This window comes from Gymnoscopelus braueri, assembly GCF_963280865.1.
Source record: "Gymnoscopelus braueri genome assembly, chromosome: 6".
Taxonomy (NCBI): Eukaryota; Metazoa; Chordata; class Actinopteri; order Myctophiformes; family Myctophidae; genus Gymnoscopelus; species Gymnoscopelus braueri.
The window spans coordinates 50,050,012-50,066,778 of record NC_137607.1 but is presented as its reverse complement, the minus strand read 5'-3'; the positions used below and the strand labels follow the sequence as shown (position 1 = coordinate 50,066,778).

Here is a 16,767-nt window from a genome sequence, read left to right as displayed (position 1 = left end):
ATATATATATAATATATATATATATATATATAATATATATAATATATATAATATATATATATATATTATATATATATATATATATATATATATATATATATATATATATATATATATATATATATATATATATATATATATATATATATATATATATATACCATATAATAATAATAATAATATAATAACATTTATATAGCACCTTTCATGACATAAATGCAGTGCTTTACAGAGCAAAAAAAACACAAAACAAAGAAAAATGTATAAAATACACAATAAAACAGTGGCAAAAAACGATGGCATAAAATTAATGGCTAAAACGATACATAACAGGCAGTAAGGCAGTGAGCAAAACAGTAAAGACATGAATAACAACACAGATTTTAGAAGAGAAAAAAAAGAAAAATCTACTAAAAGCAAGAGTGAAGAAATATGTCTTGAGCTGTGTTTTAAAACACAGCAAAAAATATGAAATATATATCCTCCAAATTCCCTAAAAAACTATTCTCATTTTGAGCATTTATTTACAGAAAATCAAGTTCATATTAATTTCAACACGATAGTAATATTTTATTTGGAAAGAGTTACGAAAATAATATTTGGTGGAATAACCCTGATTTCTTTAACTGGATAGGCCTACAGTATTACTAGCACTATTTTTGCCATCCAGCTGATCCTATTGCAAGACATAAGTGCTGACCACAGCAGTGTTTTTTTATGCTTTTCCCTGTTAAATAAGATTTGTATCAATTAATCAGTACCTCATTAAAGCGGCACTATGTGAATAAAATGTAATTTTGTCCAATCTGTATGGTAGAGTATGTTAATACAATATGATTTATACAATAGGGGGATTTTGTATCCCTTCTCTTCTATTGAGACATTTAGATCCTGTATCTAGGTGAGACATGGTCTGACACGATCCTGTTTCTGATTTGACACACATTTTGATGTGAAGGTGTGGTATCTGAAAACCACAGACTTAAAGGTTCTACTGCACTTTTGTAGTTGCCAACAACGCCATATTGTAGTTAGTTTGATGTTCCAGTGGTGTGTATGAAGGGTTGTAGAATGAATTTGAGGCATCACTCCAGTCAGTGAGGTTTCTTGCTTCCAGTTTATTTCAGAGTACAAACAGCTTTCTATGGACCCTGAGGTCCCTCCAACAGCCTCACGGCCTTGGAGTAGCACACACAGTTAGATACCTTTCAGTCTATCTTTATAGCATTGACCACATTCAGAAACAGAGGAGGTACATGTGTGGGTGTGTCAGCCCCGAAATGTGAGACCCCACCCCCTGCCCAACACTTTTCAACTGTATGGGGCAGGAAGGGGGGATGGAGACACACGCATAGACCCACTGTCTCCCAGGTAAAACAAAAGGCAATGCTAATTGTACCCCACACCCGGCTAGGGCCAACAGCCACCTCTCTGAATACGCTCCCCTGTCTGTAGGCTACTTGTGAAGTATGGCTTAAATGTGTATATTATGTTATGAAATATACAGCAAAGGTCAAGATTCAATTTATCCCCTGAGCAAGAAGGCAGGCTCTATTAGCTCAAAGGTAAAAATGTCAGCACTTGCGCAGCAACCGGGGTTCAAATCCGGGGTAGAAGAGGAAAGTTACAGCTTCAAGTAGAATCAGATGAGGTAGTGTTGGAATTCAGCAGAGAATGGAATGGCTGTCGTACATGTATGCAGAGATGAACATTTTACAGTGGTCTCTCTCTCTCTAAATATATATATACTGTATATATATATATATATATATATATATATATAGTATCCACCACAGTGGATCATCTGTTTCATTTTTTGCATCTTTTGCATTTTCCTCACAGTGACTCCCACCTGCAACGCCTCTCTCATCGCATCGTAATCCTCCTCTTAGGCCTTCCTTTTCTCCTCTTGCCTGGCAGTTCCAGCGTCTTTATCCTAATGTACCCCTCATCCCTCCTCCGCACATTTACAAACCATCTCAACCCCACCTCTCTGGCTTTATCACCAAACCTGTACAGCATATAATATAGTACATATATCAATGTGTGCCAATTTAAAGTAAAATCCTGATTAAACTAGTGAAGAAACATAACACACGTAACATCTGTTTCCATACAGGTGTACTGCATGATACAATAAAGCAATTAATCTATCGTATTATTGTATCAATCATGACCTTGATTTTGGATGAAGATGGCAAGAGGAAAAGATTTAAGTGACTATGAAAAATGGTTTCAATGAGCATAAAGCAGAGATGCAGAGCATCTTATCTGCCATCTGCTTCAGTGTCTCCTTTTATCCAGCAGGTGCTGACTCCTCACCAATTATGCATGAGGCCAATAAAGGTTACACTTCCAACATATCAGATAGTGTGCCCAGATGTAGCCCATTGAACTCATTCGGCTGCAATGATTTTTGTTATCAGATGATGATCAGCTTATATTGTAGCAAGTGTTGTAGTTTCACCTCATGTAGTTTAAATACACTTTGAAGTGGTCTAACTAAATTCCAATTTGCATAGCGATTCAAAATCCTAAATAAGTAATCCTTTTGCCATTTTGGGTGTAATTAATTACTGGAACAACAAACAATTTGGGGCCTTAATATAAAAAAGAAATTATTTTGTAATCATTGGTTCTCTATTGTTATTCGAACCCATTTGAACAACACCCTATTTTTCTTTCAGCTTTTCTTTCAGCTATGCATGCCAGATAGATGGATGGATATGTGGATGGATGGATGGATGGATGGATGGATGGATGGATGGATGGATGGATGGATACCTTTAGTGATCCTGCAGGGGAATATCAATTGCCAAGAGGATGCACAGCAATTAAGCGTTACAAAGTTACAGAGTAAGGAAAGTACTGTTGGATACAGCAATAGGTAAGAAATAACAATAAGAAGCACCATCAATAATGAACATACAGTATACAGTATACTATCCTGCACTATGCAGAAAAACAACAACAACACAAGGTCCTCACAGTATCCCGCCCAAAACAAACAAAAAGTGTTGGTGTCAACCGTGCAACCAGTACAATCAGTACAATGTAAAAGAAAAGTGACAGTGTCAACAGTGCAATCAGATCTGTATATATGTGTATATGATAATTGCTATTAATAACCAGTGGGTTGAAGTTTTCCAGGAAGCGACACAACAACGTCTTCATGCAGGAAACAGTGTTTATTGTATTGTTCACATATAAACGTCTCAAACCCCCTAGAAAGCCTTATTTCCCAGGGTTCCATAACCAAAATGGACATCAACATAAATGGCTAAATGAGACATAACACAACAACATTAATTGCAATAAACCTATAACCCATTTTCCAATTCAGTAACACCTGCAATAACCCCACAATAAACAATAATATGTCAGAGTGTGCACACCGTGGCATGTTGGGAAATGATTCTTTATCAAATGGCACACCCTGGGATGCCACACAGCTCCCACCTGGGGGGTATAACTGTCAGTAAGGTCTGAGGAAGAGCCTCCCGGCTCGAAACATTACCAATAAAAATACCCACGAGGGGAGCAGCATTCTGGTGTGCGGATTTTATTGTTATTTAGAAGAAAACTGTCCCCACTCCCCAGTGACTGAAGCATACGACTCCTCTCCTCGGTTCCCTTCTGTGCTGGTGAGGGTGTCCGATGGAGAACCACCTTACAGCCCCCTACCAGTTGTACAGTACCCTATAGACAAGTTTACGCAGTTTCATGAGCACTGTGCTTGGCCCAGTACATTTGCTGCTAAGTTTTGGTGAGACACCCTTTTTCCAAGAGGGGTGGAACACCTGCAGCAAAGTCTTCTACTGTGCATTGGAAATCACAGGCCCGTTTCTGGCAGACCACAGCCTTGGCGTGTGCACTTCCCGGGTCAAATTGTGTGTCTCTCATAGTCTCTCCTATAGAGAGCCTGTCGCTCTGAGGATTCTCCAGAGGTAGTCCTTTTTTACAGGACTAGAAGCACTTCCTTTTTTACTTTCAGCCTCGACAGACCTCCTGGAACATATCAGCCTTGAAGTCACGTGGAGCTCATCAGGGGTACCAAAACAACTCAAGGGCCCAGAATGTCGACCCCCACATGTTCCTAGACTGCTGGTAAAAGGGTTTGGAAATGTAATTATAGCAAAAATACACCAAAAACAAAACTTACGGCCTGGACGGCTGGCGTAGCGGTCCGGGCACCTAGGCTCCAATGTAACCTGACAGCGCATCACAGGTTCGAATCCCGTTCCCGACGATCTTTGCTGCATGTCACTCCCCATCTCTCTCTCCCTGTTTCCTGTCTGTCTCTACTGAAAACTATAAATAAAGGCCAAAAAGTCCCCCACAAGAAAACGTATTTTCACCAGAATATTGAAAATAACCTCCAGTCTGCATCCTGAGGTGTCAACAACACCCACGACTGTTGACAACGCCCTTACTCTGAAAATCAAACATCAGACATTTCCGTACTCTGATCACAAAGAGGTGCAAAACCAATGACCCTGCATGTTCCAGGGGGGCCTCCTCCGGCTACAGGCTGTGCAGTGGTCTCAGGCGGACACAGTGCTGAAATCGTCATAGCATTTTGAAGACCCAGAAGTGTCCTCCCGCATCAAGCCACAGGCAGCTTTTTGCTAGCCCGATAAACCATCCGGGTCACGTGAATTCACAATATCATGTGTCTTTTGCAGACCGGTCTGGCCCCAAATGCTGGGTGGGCGTTTTGAAGAAACCAAAAAGCGGAAGAGCCAATCAGTGTCTGCACTCAGGGCCTTGTGATTGACAGACGCTGATTAGCTCTTCCACTTTTTGGTTTCATGCAAAAAGCCCACCCAGCGCTTGGGGCCAGACCGGTCTGCAGAAGGCAAATGATAATGTGAATTCACACGACAGGGATCAATGGTTTACCAGGCTAACGTTTTGCTTCACAGGCAGCAAATTATGTCAAGAGACTGTTCCAATAGATCCTGCAGCTGATGGCTCTGTGCGGGAGGGATGTCCTTTGCTCTTCAGGAAGAGCTCCCACATGGTTGTATGGGTGTCCTCTGATGTGCCCTGTTCTGAGGGTGTCAATACTGGTTGCTGGCTGATCGTCTGTGACATTGAACCCGTTGTTGTTCTACATCGCACTCTGAATGGCTGAGTGAGTGTGCAGGCTGTGCAAGATCTCATTTTCAAGGGAGCCTTGTCCAGAATCATACTTCGGTCCCCTAATAGTAAATGTCTACAATAGCAAAAGGAGATGAGATAGAAATTAGCAGAGAAATTAGTTTTAAGATGCAGGCTATTAGTAATGAACTGCACACCTAGTACCGATTGCACAGGGAAGACGCGCCATTGTGTCTTGCTTCGTGGATATATCATGGTGACTCAATATTTTTGTATTCTTAGGTTTGTTTTCTTGAACACAATGTTAAGATATTTAGATAGCGTATTTTTAAACAGATGCTAGGTTCATAGTTTACCTGGTATCCTATAGTTTCAATGTATTGTTATTGCAATAGCCCATATTGAAATAACATGTACCTGTAGGTATGTGATTACCTTGCTTACTGTAGACCTAAGTCTCTCTGGATAAGAGCTCAGGCCTATTAAATGCCTATTGTAATTGATTGTATTGACTGTTTATGGGTGCCTTGTATGCGGAATGTGTGCACTTTTTTTTGCAATAAAATGAATTTAGTGGCATTCTTTGTTGGCATTGAAATATACTGTATTTAGTTTCCTTTTTGTATTACATTGTCAATTTTACTATGTGGCTTTAGTTTACCAAACTTTGTTTCTTCTGAGGGTAACTTTGCTGTAGCTCAGCTTCTTTCAGTGTGTATGGCAAGTCATTGGTTTCGCACCTCTTTGTGGTCAGAGTACGCCGTACGGTAATGTTTGATGTATGATTTTCAGAGTAAGGGCGTTGTCAACAGTTGTGGGTGTTGTTGACACCTCAGGATGCAGGCTGGAGGTTATTTTCTATATTCTTGTAAAAGGAAGTTTTGTTTTTGTTGTGTTTTTTTACTCTAATTACATTTCCACACCCTTTTACCAGCAGTCTGCTGCATCTTACCGTAAATCTCTTATCAAGACATGTCAGCGTTTTCAGAGCTACAGACTATAAGAAAAAGAGAAGTTGTGTAAAAAAAAAAAATCTCGAGTGGTTTCATGAGGGGTGCCCATGATTGTTATACCTCACCTAGTATACCTAGTACCGTTTGTAGGTCAAATACTGTAAGTCTAATTATATATATAATTATAGAATACAGTATAATTGAAAACAATGCATTTGTATTATTTCATCACTGTCATTTTAAAAGTGGAGTGAATATGCACATGGCACTGTACACTTACTGCATATGCAATACCAGGGAACCTTCCGATGTCCTTCAAGTTGAATTTCACTTCATATTCTGTAAATGTAGTATGACGTTTTATGCAAAATGGAGAGCACATCATTTATTGAATTGAAGGTACAGCTAGAGTTATAGAGGGACCTAAAGACACAATAACTGGGCATTGACCAAGATAGGGTGATGGATATCAACTTACCTCTAATCACTTTAGAATCCACAGAACAGAAACACCTTTTGCTGACCTTTGATAAGTGATTATTAGTATGCAGCAATAGAAATAGAAATGACTTGCAGTTAGAATTCTGCTGTTTTTTCCCCCAATCTGAATTCTGCAGATTGAGTTTGATGGAAAACCACAGCTTCTGCTTTCTGCCAGATGGATTTGTGCCCACATGTTTCAGGTTAACTCATATAGGAAAATAGATTTAGCGAAGGTGATAAAATGGTCTCGAGCCAGTTATCTACCGACGCTGTTACCACAGCTGCATGACGAGGTGTACTGTACTTATCTGCGTCTGCAGGGAGGGACCCCTCTCCATCTGATTGGGGGTTCCTGTTTTTCTCTTGCTTTCTTCTAAGAAATATTGAGAAAAAATAAATGACCGTCATTGCAATATTTTGTAATAATGCCTGGTAGTGTGCCAGTGTTCAGTGTGAATATCCTGCACGTTGCAACACCAAAACATCCTAGTGTCATGTTATTTCAACATCACTACTACACTACTATGTGTATCATGTGAGTGTTTTGAAATGTTCTTTCCTGTATGTCATCAAGGCCCATGGCCCATTTCGAACAATAGCATCCAATTTGAGGATATTGCATTGGCAGTGAAAGTTAGCTCATACTGTATGTAGGCTATGCTGTATATTAAGGTGTGTGTGTGTGTGTGTGTGTGTGTGTGTGTGTGTGTGTGTGTGTGTGTGTGTGTGTGTGTGTGTGTGTGTGTGTGTGTGTGTGTGTGTGTGTGTGTGTGTGCGCGTGCGTGCGTGCGTGTGCGTGTGTGTGTGTTTGCGCGCGTGAGTGTGAGTGTGGTGAGTGTGTGTGTGTGTGTGTGTGTGTGTGTGTGTGTGTGTGTGTGTGTGTGTGTGTGTGTGTGTGTGTGTGTGTGTGTGTGTGTGTGTGCATGCGTGCGTGTGCGTGTCTTGGGTGTGGTATGTGAACCTTCAAAACAACAGAGGCTTACTTCCCCATCAAATAAGAGCACCAAGAAACTCAGTGCTCAGTGATGCAATTACATCTCTTCAGCATCACCTCCAGCAGACAACAGTAAGTAAGCACTACGTTGTCACTTTATTCTGCACCATTTTGATGTCACAGAATGGATTCTATTCTATATTAAGCTGTTATTAATTAGGTATAATAGCTTTTCATCAATATTTAAGTTTCATCAGTTGGTTATAATAGCATGTCTGCTTCTGCTCAAGCCTTAATTGGTCTGTTAGTACCAAGTGTGAATAAAGATGAAGGTAGATACTGCAATCTTAAATTTTCAAAAGGAAAAAATAACCAGCATCTAAATATATCAGCATCTAAATTGAAAAAGAGTGTTTTACATAAAGATTTAAGAAGAAAAATGCAGAAAACGACTATAGAAATATTTTTGTTATTATAATATTTCTGTCACAATTGCCAAAATAGTATTTCAGTCACAAGTGCTGACTCTGTGATTTAAAATGGCAATCTTTTCTGTTTGTTGATGAAATTATGCATAATCTATTTCCTTCACATGCTGATTTAAATGCCCTCTGCACTGCAGCTGTTTACTTCTCTTATCGTAACCACAGACCACAGTGCTTGGGGGAGAGTATAGTGGCACAGGGGAGATTTAAATGATGCCTTTTAAACTGACTGATGCGCACTATACTAACAGGAAATAGGCAGCAATTAGTCATCTGGAAAATAATGAATATTACTTTGATTTTTTTTTTACAGTTATAATCATCATTGTCTTATCATCATGTATTCGTATTTATACTATATTGGTATTTTTGTATTTTTCAGGTGTGAGTTCTATGTGGTAGGAGTGTGCTAGCCTGTTTGAGAACAGGAGTTCCACATTCATTCCCCTGCAGCTCATCACAGCTAGTTCTGCTGAGCCTCTGTCCAGTGAAGTCCAGCTTTTGCCTGCTTGACCCACACTAGACCATCCACTGTTGCCCCGTCCACCCGAGCCGAGCTCAGGTCTGCCCAGTTCAGCGTAGCACTGTGTTCCCACACCCAGCTTGGCCAACTAACTATGGATAGCTTCTTGTCTCTCAGTTCCTCTGCCTCCTGTCCACACCTGTACCTTTGGTCCAGTGATGACAATAACACCGTCAACGGTGTCAACAATGTGATCATGCAGCACTACAACCACACTGGTCGTCTACTGAACCGCGGCCAACAGAAGAACCACATCAGTGTCACCACAATAATCGCCCTAATCATCAGTATATTCATCGTTCTGGAGAACCTCCTGGTCCTTTTGGCTGTCCTCTCTCGCATCCGCCACAGCCGGCGCTGGATCTTTGTCTGCATTGCCAACATCACCCTCAGTGACCTCCTCGCTGGTGCTGCCTATGTGGTCAACATCTCCCTGTCTGGCAACCAGACATTTCGCCTAACCCCCTCTGTCTGGCTGTTCAGGGAAGGATTGCTGTTCGTGGCCCTGGCGGCGTCCATATTCAGTTTGCTGCTGATCGCTGTGGAGCGTTACGCCACCATGATGAAGCCAATGCCCCTAAAGCCAGCCAGGAAGACGTATCGGATCTATCTCTTGGTGTTACTCTGCTGGCTCCTGGCTCTGGTCATGGGCTTTCTCCCCATGTTAGGGTGGAACTGTGTGTGCAGCCTGGAGGAATGCTCCACCCTCCTCCCTCTATACTCCAAAAGCTACATCCTCTTTACCCTCATCATTTTCTTCATCATCCTACTGACAATCGGGGTGCTCTACGGTGCCATCTTCTGCCACGTGCACAGAAGCACAGAACTGGGACACAAGAACAACAACAAGCGCTCTCTTGCACTCCTCAAAACTGTGATCTCCATCGTAGGGGTTTTTGTACTTTGCTGGGGACCTCTCTTCCTGCTCCTGCTGGTGGACTTCTTCTGCGTCTCCCGTCAGTGTGGTCCTCTGTTCATTGCAGACTATTTCATATCCTTGGCGGTACTCAACTCTGGCCTGAATCCGATCATATACGCCCTGGGCAGCAGTGAGCTGAGGAAAGCTATCGCTGGACTGCTGTGTTGCTGCTGCCTGAAGGCAGGCTTGTGCCGCCCAGACGCATTCCAGTCAAAGGACACCAGCAGCACATCGGGGAGCAGGAGGGACAGCCTGAGGAACAGTTTTAACAAGATCAGGAACCTGAGTGTGGCGTCGCCACCTTCAACGCCATGCAAGGCCCACAAAACCAGCAAGAAGCACAGGCTTAGCTCTACCACCACCTGCCTTTCAGTTTCGAGTGGTTAGACCACAACCATGACCCCACCCAAGCTAACAGGTCTAACGGTTTTTCCTCAGAGTTTTGAAGTGAATGAGTCATTGTCATGAGATAATTAGTGATTATTACCGCACGCTGGTGTAGCGGGCCCATACTCTGTACAGATGTGTAGAGGAACTTAAAACATGTGTTGTAGATTAAAATGAAAGGTATTAGAAAAATAAATATGATAGATTTATCAGAGAAGTTATGAGTGGCATGGTCATGGTGTATTGGTGACTTTAGTTTAGATTATGCATGTTCATCATCTAGTATGTTGTGTATGGTTGTTTCCAATTGAGTCTTACTACTAAGTTGTTATACTGTTTAAAATGCTGTACATTTTATAAATTGTGTCTATCAAAACAGATTCAGAGTTATTTTATATAAATACTATATACAGTATGAATGATCACAGATATGTTTGTTTCAAGAGAGTTTTATTTTTGTGAAATGCATGAAAATATAAATAAATATATTTTTACTTTAACAATAAACACATGTTGTTTTTCATAACTAGATTACTTGACTGATGTGATGTGATATGAAGTAAACTACCATCACTCTCCTCTGGAGGGAGACATGCAATCAAAGGCTTGGGCTGACTCCTGCATGTAGGGAAGAAAAGATTAAAATGTTACCCTGGCCAAAATGCACCTCTGCACTCTTGTTGAATGAATAACCTTTAAATATAATCAAATACAGGTCAGTGCTGGATGTCCTACAGTACATCTCACCCCATAATATTGTACATGTTCTAATTCTGTCACGGACAAATGTTTTGCTCATCAGTTGAGTACAGTAACTGAGAAGGAATCAATTGAGTACACAATAGAATCCTCAGTGTTTATTTAACTTTGAGCATGTACAAATGTAGCCAAAAATATCAGTACGGTTACATTTTGTATGTTGTACACTCTATAGTTACAGATGGATAAATAGTGTCTGACTCAGAATGACTATTCACTGTAATTTTATTGGAAAACTTACCTTTCGACAGGCATAGTATTTTCACACTATGACAGGCCCCATGAGCAAATAGACATAAATGTGTGACAGTGCCTGAGGAACAGTAGAGAGAGGGCTGGTGGCTTATAAATTGCCTGTAGGATAGATAGAAGTCTCAGCAGGTATTCTTCACCCCAAAGCTATATCGTCTATCGTACTTAATATACGTCCACAGACGTCTGTTTAAGTACAGACGAGCAAATAGACATTAATTTGTGACATTTCCGGAGGAACGGTAGTGAGAGGGCCGATGACTTATTGATAAATATGACAGGGCAGATAAATAAGTCTCAGCAGGTATTTTTCACCCCAAAGCTCTAGTCTATCGTCTACTACTGAACTAAAACGTCAGTAGGCCTACACTGGAAGAACCTGTTTTGACGTGAGATGAGAATATGTTCAACATATTACAGGTATTTTCCCAGAGCAACCCCAGCTGTATACATTTCTCAAGAAGCAACCACATTAAGCAAAGTCGGGTCTTTGGGTTCAGGTTCACATTTCACCTCATTAAATAGAAACATTAACCCTGAGCGGTATTCTGCTGTTGATCAACTGTGAAAATGTTCCCAGAACATTTTTGGATGTAGAACATGAGATACCAAATATTGTGTTAGTCATTTAATCTGAGATCTCAACATCTCTTTTAATCTTTTCAATTGCAACATTTGAATGTCAACCAATTGGCAATGGTGTCCTCTATGAGGCAACTATGAGCAACTGCAAAATAGGAACAAACTGTAATAGTCCTAGTTGGTCCATATGTCATTACCTATCAATAATGGGTAAATATGTATGTATTTTGTATATCACACACTAAATAAGAAATAATGCAAATGAGATCCAGATGGAGGGAATTACTCACTGTATGTTTATATGTTACAATGAGTTTATGGTTGTGCGACTTGTGCGTATGCATGTCTGTTTGTGTATGTGTGCGCTTGTGTCTGTCCGTGTGTGTCTTTACAATATATCACAACCATATAGGCCCATGCTGGCATTAGGAGAGAAAAAATAATGGAGTATAAAATGGGGAGTGAATTTCAAATACTTTCTTATCTTCTTTCTTTATCAAGAACTTGCTGTGTAGTTTTTGAACTGCTTTGGTAGATGATAAGATGATTACGTATAGCCTACCAGGCTTGTATAGACAAGGATGCCAGTATGTCAATTGATACCATCTTCACGGTTTCCTTTAGTGACTCAGTGGTGGACAGTAAAGTACATTTACTTGAGTACTGTATCATGTACTTTTGAATACTTAAATATTTTTAAAGCAAGTACTCCGGTGCTTTAACTCAAGTACAGTGACTGAGCGATTTTAACTTGCAGCTGAGTAATATTTGGCCAGGAGTATACTTTGACTCAAGTACTGGGATCGAGTACTTTGTCCACCACTGCTCAGTATGCAGACAAGGGAGAGGCGACAGGGAAAGGAAACTATACCAATGACTCCATGTTCTGGAAGCCATTCAAGCAGGCATTCCTCCTCTCTCTATGACGTGTGTGAGTTGCACGGGCTCGTCTGTGTGAAAGGGAAATGAGGCGTTAAGTGAGAGGAGAAGAATGCCATCTTCATCTTCTTAGCCACCCGCACTGCAGGTGAGGTGATCATTGTGTCACACAAGCATGAAAACAGATCATTACTATAAACTACAATGTGCACACACGCACACGCACACACACACACACACACACACACATGCACACGCACACGCACACGCACACGCACACGCACACACACACACACACACACACACACACACACACACACACACACACACACACACACACACACACACACACACACACACACACACACACACACACCTGCTGTACCTGTATGGACATGGTGATTCTACAGGTAGCTGAAAAAGTACACAATAGTGTATGTGTGCCTCTGTGTCTAGAGTCTTACGTCAGAGTTTCGCAATATATTTTAAAACACCAAATCGGTCCCTGCAGGCAGTTTGTGAGGTTTCTCAAAAGCCATCAGAGGCCCCATCTTGGCCACTCAGTTCCTCTTTTTCTTTGTGGTTATCGAACCAAACAAGCCATTGCTGGTTTATCGGTTCCCGCATTTGGGCACTTGTTTATGTGTGTGAATGAGTATTATGTACACCTTCTGTGTGTGTCTGTGAATTCCCACTCCCTCACACACACATTCCTCCATTTTTACGGTTAAGAATAGGGGATAAGCCTCCTTCGTCTCAGGTCTTGGCTTGGTTCCAAGTCCGGTGCCTTATGAAAAAGCAACAGCAGATTCCAGGCTTTATTAGCTGTGGGCTCCGATACGTTTGTTGTATCATATTTGACATGTCAGGGGCTGATCTCCACTCCCTGTCTCTCTCTATCTGTCTACCATTCCAGCCCCCACCCCGTCTCTTTCTCTCTCTCTGATACAACAAGAAGGCCCCTTTCTCTACTCTAATTAAGGTGCGCTGGTCGGTAATGGCGGTTGCGTGCAGACGTAGCCATGCCCTCTCTCTAATTACCTAACTGTCTTTGCCTCCAGGTGTTCAGCAGACAGCTAATGATGTACTGTCTGAGCAGAGGCGAAGGCAGAGGGTTAACTGTAGTGTTAGGACTGGAGCTCAAGGCTGAGCTGACGGAACCTTCAAGGGACTGAGGCCAGGATTGGGGCTCAAGTTGAGGCTGAAAAGTGAAGGAACAATGTGCAACCTGAATTATACAGTAAGCTGCAACATTCAGTCAGTCAGTCAGTCAGTCAGTCAGTCAGCCAGCCAACCAGCCAGTCAGTCAGTCAGTCAGCCAGCCAGCCAGCCAGCCAGTCAGCCAGCCAGCCAGCCAGCCAGCCAGATAGACAGCCAGTCAGCCAGTCAGCCAGTCAGTCAGACAGACAGACAGACAGACAGACAGACAGACAGACAGACAGACAGACAGACAGACAGACAGACAGACAGACAGACAGACAGACAGACAGCCAGCCAACCAGCCAGTCAGTCAGTCAGTCAGCCAGCCAGCCAGCCAGCCAGTCAGCCAGCCAGCCAGACAATCACTCATTAACTCACACACTGTGTGACACATCTCTTCTCCTTCCTATCATTGTACAGGCCCAGCAGATTCAGATGTGCTAGTGTTTACCATAACTGAGTGTCACAGAGCACTAATCCTCTCCACCATACATGTACCTGTAGGTCACAAGTTGGGGAAAACATGTAAACACAGATGCATTACAAGGAAGGATGAGGATGTGGCTGTGGGGCATACAGGTACCTGGAATGTTTAGCAATGTCATGTGTCAAACACTTGTACATGCTTTGACACCTGGCAGTGCATTTTACAACCTTTGTTTGTCAACAATCTGTAGTAGAATCTATACTGATAGTTGAAAAGAGTGACTCATTTGCTGACATTTTAGTTTGACTTTGAATAGTATTTTGGATTTGGAGCCATTTTCGAGACAACAAACAACACACAGAACCTAATAATAGAACCTAACCATGGAGGAACATGGATTTTGGTGATATATTTGAAGCTTTTGTTTTGTGCATAATTTCCCATGTGGTAGGGCCTGCCCTGTCCACTTTACAGGACAGGAAAGCAGACAGTGGTGCTTTGTGTGTGTGTGTGTGTGTGTGTGTGTGTGTGTGTGTGTGTGTGTGTGTGTGTGTGTGTGCGCGCGCACTCGCACACGTGCGTGTGTCGAGTGTGTGAGCATAATCAGCATATTATGTGAGTGAACATGTGCACAGTTGTACAGTATGTGTTCAGACAGTGTGAGGTAATGGAGAGATCGACAGCCAGGTATCTGTGAGGTCAGAAGTTATCTGCTTTTTCTCAGGAAAACAGGGGATGATTTCATAGGCTGGCAAGCCATGGACATCAGACGGTTCTTTCTTTGTATTAAGCCCAGAGGATATGCCCCCACACAAACCCTCTCTAAGAAAATAGCCCGTGTATTTGGCTGCCTTACAGTGTCTACATTCAGCCATCAATAAAGCCTGTGTATATACTCGGTGTTGTGGATACTATTATGGCCAATCATCAATCACAGCTCTCACCTTTTTCCTTTGGGCAGCTGACATCATGCTCTTTGCCAACACACAGAACAAAGAGGACGAAGGGTGTAGTCGCTGCTTGTCCACACGCACAAATCAAATATTTGCATTCAGGACCATTTTCTGCTCCATGTGTCTGCGTCTTTTGCACCTGGATTCTTGCCTGCTAGCTGGAAACCCAAGTTCTGTTGTTCCTGGGTAGACTGTGTGCCTTTTCAAACACAGATGGGCTTTGATTAACATTTATGTTTGTCTACAGCTGAACATGTGCGCGCGCAGTTACACATAACATCAACATACAAAAGTATCTATTACCTACACACCATACACTCTGCACACGCACGCACGCACGCACGCACGCACGCACGCACGCACGCACGCACGCACGCACGCACGCACGCACGCACGCACGCACGCACGCACACACGCACGCACACACGCACGCACACACACACACACACCCACACACACACATTAAGCAGAGGACAGGCAGTGGGAATAAAACAGGTGGAAAGAAAAAAGGGAGGATGAGAAAATCAGCTGTTTCCTCTTCTCTTTTTTGATACGAGGGAGTTCTGTCCACTTACTGTCTTAAAGTGTTTTTTGATATAGTTGCCTGTATATTTTTATTGAGACAGAATGCAGTAGCAAACCTGAGCGTGCTGTGGACTAGATGAGAGAGGAAAGAAAATGTCGGGGTTGATGACATACATGATATATACAGTATAAACATATGTACATATATATATACAGTATATGTACGTATGTATGTATGTATGTATGTATGTATGTATGTGTGTATACTGTATATACTGTACATATATGCATACTTACAGGTGATTACACAAAGGACCTCTGTCATTTCTCCTTTCTTTTAGAGTAAAGCAAACAATTACTAAACACAGCAAACCTTGTTTTCTTCCTGGATTGGCTCCTGTCCAACTGCAACGACTTTGCTCTTAACCTTGGGAATGTAGGTGGTCATGTTTTCTTTTCTTTCTTTAATCCCCCTTCTCATTCTTCCCCTGCTTTGGCTTGAACACCATATCCACTTAACTAATTGTGTTGTGAAAGATGTTCCAAGGGTGGTGATGTGGCACTGGTTTCCAAAAGTTTCCTAAGCGAGGACACACATTTTGTGAGGACAAACATTTTCTCTGCTGTGCAACTTTCAGGGTCTTCTTTTATGTCTGTTGTTTATGTTATCTTTAACTTTGAATCCCTTACTTCCAAGAATATGATGAAAACAAATTGCATTTTATATCATTGGCATTCCTATGAATAATGATAATACAGTATAAAACACAGATTTGTTGGAGCAAAGGTATTTTCTTCCCCTGTAATTGTAGCTTTGGCAAGTATCAAGCATAGAGTAAGCCAGCAATTTTTTTGGGGTAAGAGCTTTTTTATTAATGAAGTCCATAAGCTCTGTATGACTTAGTTCAGGGGGTTTCAACTGATTGTGAACCAGGGACCACCATCCTCCTGACTAAGAATCAACCTGGCGATCACTGTTGTGTCTGGTGGGGATATGGGTTAAGCATGGAATTTTTCTTGAGTTGCTGACTCGAGTCTGTCTTTTATTGGCCGTAGTGGTAGACAGGGACAGAGTCTCTTATCATTTTCTGGCTCCAACCTTGCGCTGTACTTATTCTTCAGGTATGTCTATCCGAAGTGCGCCTTGGATCGCCTTTTAAAACACCATTCTGTTTGCTGCTGCTTTTAACTATCATTTTGTTATTTCCCCCCTTTCTGATCGCCTTTTAAAACACCTATATTTAATATTATATATATTTTTATTCTACTCGTTTATTTAAAGGACCCCAATGGAAACAAGCCATAGTACTATATACAATACTATGCAAATAAACGAGTAGAAATCGAAAATAAAAATATGTACAGTTACAGTAAACAGTTCAATTAAACTTCCATTCATAGGA

At 41.6% G+C, this 16,767-nt stretch overlaps 1 protein-coding gene across 2 annotated transcripts; it reads left to right on the top strand.

Moving 5' to 3' along the window:
• Positions 1 to 7,545: 7,545 nt before the first annotated feature.
• Positions 7,546 to 9,911, top strand: s1pr4 (sphingosine-1-phosphate receptor 4). Of its 2 annotated transcripts, none has more exons than XM_080431175.1 (2): positions 7,546 to 7,605; positions 8,341 to 9,911. In XM_080431175.1, the coding sequence occupies exon 2, from the start codon at positions 8,576 to 8,578 to the stop codon at positions 9,785 to 9,787; it is 1,212 nt and encodes a 403-aa protein (XP_080287301.1). In that variant the 5' UTR covers positions 7,546 to 7,605; positions 8,341 to 8,575; the 3' UTR covers positions 9,788 to 9,911. The 2 variants fall into 2 exon arrangements, with proteins under 2 accessions (XP_080287301.1, XP_080287302.1); XM_080431176.1 differs by having other exon boundaries at positions 7,547 to 7,609.
• The last annotated feature ends 6,856 nt before the right edge of the window (positions 9,912 to 16,767 follow it).

Excerpts from the sequence above, each read along its gene's own strand:
- s1pr4 (XM_080431175.1), top strand. The coding sequence starts at position 8,576 with ATGGATAGCTTCTTGTCTCTCAGTTCCTCTGCCTCCTGTCCACACCTG.